We start from the raw sequence: 4,039 nt of genomic DNA on the forward strand, positions 1-4,039 counted from the left end.
GATGACAATAAATGTAGATACTAATTGGTAGGAGACCATTGCCCAATACCTTACGTGGAAGAAGAATTTTTCATAGTGTAATGATTTTGAAATTCCAACATAACAAGGGAGCTTAGTCAAATGAGAGGACAGTTAATCAAGTCAGCCATCAGGGGTACCCATGCTTTGGGGAAACAAGTGTCCAAGGTCTATCAGGGTTTTAGATCCAGGAAGGATCACTTTGTTTACAGCCCTTTGAAGACACACTCATGGAAATCAAAATTTCCACTCTTTGAGATTATTCAACTAATGCATGACCAACAGTCTATACTCTAATCTGTTGCTTTTCACCAAAAGGATTTATCCAGGCCTCTTTTCTTTTTTTTTTTTTAAGTCTTAATTTCAGAGTTTTATTGTATTGCACTAAAGGAACAGCAGGACGGTTATACAATGTTCTCTCTCATTCAGTTTTGAAAATCTAAAGTACTTGCAAACTCTTAAGAATATCTTTACCACCAGATTAGAACACTAAGTATAATAACCAGTTTCTTAATAAGTGATGTCTTACAAATCAAAACACATTTAAAATAGCTTTCAATGCATTCTTCACAAGTAAGTCAGCATATATTTTTGTATCATGTTCACTTATGCTTAAGAATTAAAGCAAGTATATTACTCTAGTGGAAATATGGGAAATCTCTCATTCATGCAATATACAGGGATAATATTTCAAGTCAAAGGGAAAAAAATCCCACTTATTTTTTAATGCATCCATATATAATCACCTACATGATAGACGAGGAAACCCATGAAGTTTCCACAGGTCAGATATATATTTTCAATTCATCAGAAGCACCTGATATCTACAGCTAATTTTTAATTAAATGGCATTTCAATAAAACCAAAATGAGCCCTACAACTTCTATAAACAAAAGCTTCCAATGGACTAAGGACAGTCAGTAATTAATGCAGTCATTCAAGGGATTATGGCTGCTCCTTAAGGAGTGCAAGTTCAAACCTGTCAACACCAGAGGTATCATTTCATATTAATTTATACGTCATTCCATTTAAATTCTTTATCCGAGTATAACATATGAAAACAGTCTTTCCACAAGCAAAAAATGTGGAAACATTTAAAAAATAAGGAGACATTTTTTAAAGTAACTGATCAGATTCCATAGGCTACTCTTGGAAACAGGATCTTGCTGGATAGAATCCCTTCGTTTGGTGGCTTTTTGCGTGCACTTAACCAGACCAGTTCTTCTGAGTGTTGTTCTAAGAGCTCACCGAAACATAGATCATGCCATATAGGTAGTAAAAAAATGCTAGAAGATGAAAAGCTAATTTGTACCATCCTTCTTTCTGACAATATGCTAGAATATCTGTATTCAGGATGGTTGTAGGGTCATAGAGTCCTGGTCCACTCATCACTGGTCTACTCATATACCTCCAAATATGATATGCCAAGAGGGGCATATTGAGACCCAGTGTACGCCACTCTGCTGCACAAAGAAACATGACACAGAAGAAAGCGTGGATGAGGTACTCTGGAAGGACAAGAGGATTCAGGGTATTACACTGGTCTATAGGATTCCTGTAATCAGTCTTCAGCTCATCAAATGCTATAATATGCCAAATGGCGGAGAAGATGAGTGCAGCGGTGAGCAGCAGCGCCAGCATGTAGCAGAAGGCCGCGAACTTGAACGCCGTGGCCGGGGCAGGCCTCTTTTCTTTAGGCTCTTCTCGAAGCTAAGCAGCTCACCCTTTTAATCTGCTTATTCAGCACAAAATATGAAACACAAAATAAAAGCAGTGCTTGACTTTCCATAACTGCCTTTTGTTTTAACTTGTTGGCCCCCTTTTGCCCTATTTGAATAGTAGTGTATCTCCTTCACATTCCAGTCTTAATGAGGTTATTTACCTTGCATACCCAATGAGATTATACCTTATATAATAAATTCTCTTCTCTGAGATATATCTGAGAGGGCAGCCTATTTAACTATTAAAAGGATTAACCTTTTAACTGAGAATGATCTTAAGGCTGGACACAATTTTCATGCTGAGCTTTCAATTACTTAAAGATGTCACCACTGCATACAGAGGTGTTTACATTTACATATACTAGTAGATCAGCCTTAAAAATAGCCACTCGTTAACTTTGCACAATGGCTGGTAAAGAAAGCTCATTTGTTGCTACGTGTGTATTGCTCTTGCTCATGTGTGTTAATGAAATACATGTGAGCTAAAAATGCAAACTGGGAAGTAAATATCTTTTTTTTTTTTTTTTTTTTTTTTGCGGTACACGGGCCTCTCACTGTTATGGCCTCTCCCGTTGCGGAGCACAGGCTCCAGATGCGCAGGCTCAGCGGCCATGGCTCACGGGCCCAGCCGCTCCGCGGCATGTGGGCTCTTCCCGGACGGGGGCACGAACCCACGTCCCCTGCATCGGCAGGTGGACTCAACCACTGCACCACTAGGGAAGCCCAAGAATATCATTTTTAATGCATTAGTATTGTTATCAATTATATATGCTAACAAAATACATGGAGGGACAATCCATATGGACCCTTCAAATTTCCTTTTAGCCAATAATTGTTCTTTTCTTCCTCACCCAACTTTTACCGTAAGTGATAACATTAATTGCCTTAATTCTTTTCATATTGTCATTCCAGGTGGGGAACAATAGAATTGGCCAGAAGTCTATAAACAGAAAGGGCGTGAGGAAAAGCAAACGGCTTGGGTAATCCACCATTTGGACAATAAGTTTGGTTTTACTTCATCGATTGGGGGATGGGGATGGAGATGAGGGGGGAGGCAGTTGGTGGTTGGGGGTTAGCACAAATAGGAAAAAAAACAGAGTTACTTATTTAGCTTATCTAGATCATTGCATTCAGGTAATAGTAAAAAGAATTTTCATAAATCTATTTTCCTCCAAAATCCACTTGACTTTTGCATTATGGCACATCTCACTCTCAGATCCTCATAAACATTATAACTTAATCTGATTGATTAAATGTTGTACTGACCTAAAAAGGAACTGTTTATAGTAATGTCCAAGGCACTGGGAGAGCAGCTCTCTTAAGTCAAAACAATTTGGTCTCTATTCTTAGGAAAGGAATAATTGAAAGGAGAATCTCCCCTTGGACATAAACCACCTTGTCCATCTCCCCTGCAAAAGTCCCAGAAAAATCTAGTCTATTTACTAATGTTCTGGGGCTCATGGATTATTTCCAGAGAATTCAAATATTTGTTGATAACCTACCAACTGCTGTGTACTGGGAGTACAGCAGGGAACAAAACTTTCAGAAATTTCTGGCAACATGGATTACTTTCTACAGGGGGAAAGGGTGCAATAAACAAAGATGCAAAATATATGCACGTTAGATGGTGATAATATTGCTATTGAATATTAGTGATAATAGAGAAGTTTTAGACAATTTTAACAGAGGAAAAAAGCAGGAAAGGGAATGGAGGGATATTTTAAGGAAGGTGTTGTCAGGTTAGGTAAGGCAAGTTGATATTTGAGTAAAGACCTGGGGATGGGGGATCCAGCTAAGCAAAAATGTTTAAGGCAGAGGGGCAATTAAGAGAAAAGGCTCTGAGGCAGTAGTATGGCTGGCATGTTAGAGGAAGGCCAAGGAGGCCAGTGAGGGCAAAGAGAGATGGGATAATAAGAACAGGAACATCAAGCAGGGGGTGAGGGTGGATAGTGTAGGACTTTATAAGCCATTGCAATGTCTTGGGCTTTTATTCTAAATAATATGGAGAACTGTGAATCTAAACTATGGACTTAAATGTCTGTCAACAGATGAATGGAAAAAGAAGATGTGATATATACACAATGGAATATTATCCAAGCATAAAAAAGAAGAAATCCTGCCCTGTACAACAACATGAATGGACTCTGAGGGCATTGTGCTAAGTGAAATAAGCCAGAGGAAGACAAATACTGTATGATATCACTTGTATGTGGAGTCTTAAAAAGATGAACTCAGAGGAATAGAGAGTAGAGTGGTTGTTACCAGGGATTGGGGGGTGGTGGGAGAAATGGGGAGATATT

General features: G+C 38.7%; 1 protein-coding gene across 1 annotated transcript; it reads right to left on the bottom strand.

Moving 5' to 3' along the window:
• Window positions 1-1,065: 1,065 nt before the first annotated feature.
• Window positions 1,066-3,301, bottom strand: LOC309963269 (protein cornichon homolog 1-like; the record flags this gene model as incomplete). Its single annotated transcript, XM_082841568.1, has 2 exons — window positions 1,066-1,728; window positions 3,242-3,301. The coding sequence occupies 2 exons, from the start codon at window positions 3,299-3,301 to the stop codon at window positions 1,255-1,257; spliced, it is 534 nt and encodes a 177-aa protein (XP_082697694.1). The 3' UTR covers window positions 1,066-1,254.
• Window positions 3,302-4,039: the final 738 nt, after the last annotated feature.

The sequence above is a fragment of the Leucopleurus acutus genome (assembly GCF_964270905.1).
Source record: "Leucopleurus acutus genome assembly, chromosome: 6".
Classification (NCBI taxonomy): domain Eukaryota; kingdom Metazoa; phylum Chordata; class Mammalia; order Artiodactyla; family Delphinidae; genus Leucopleurus; species Leucopleurus acutus.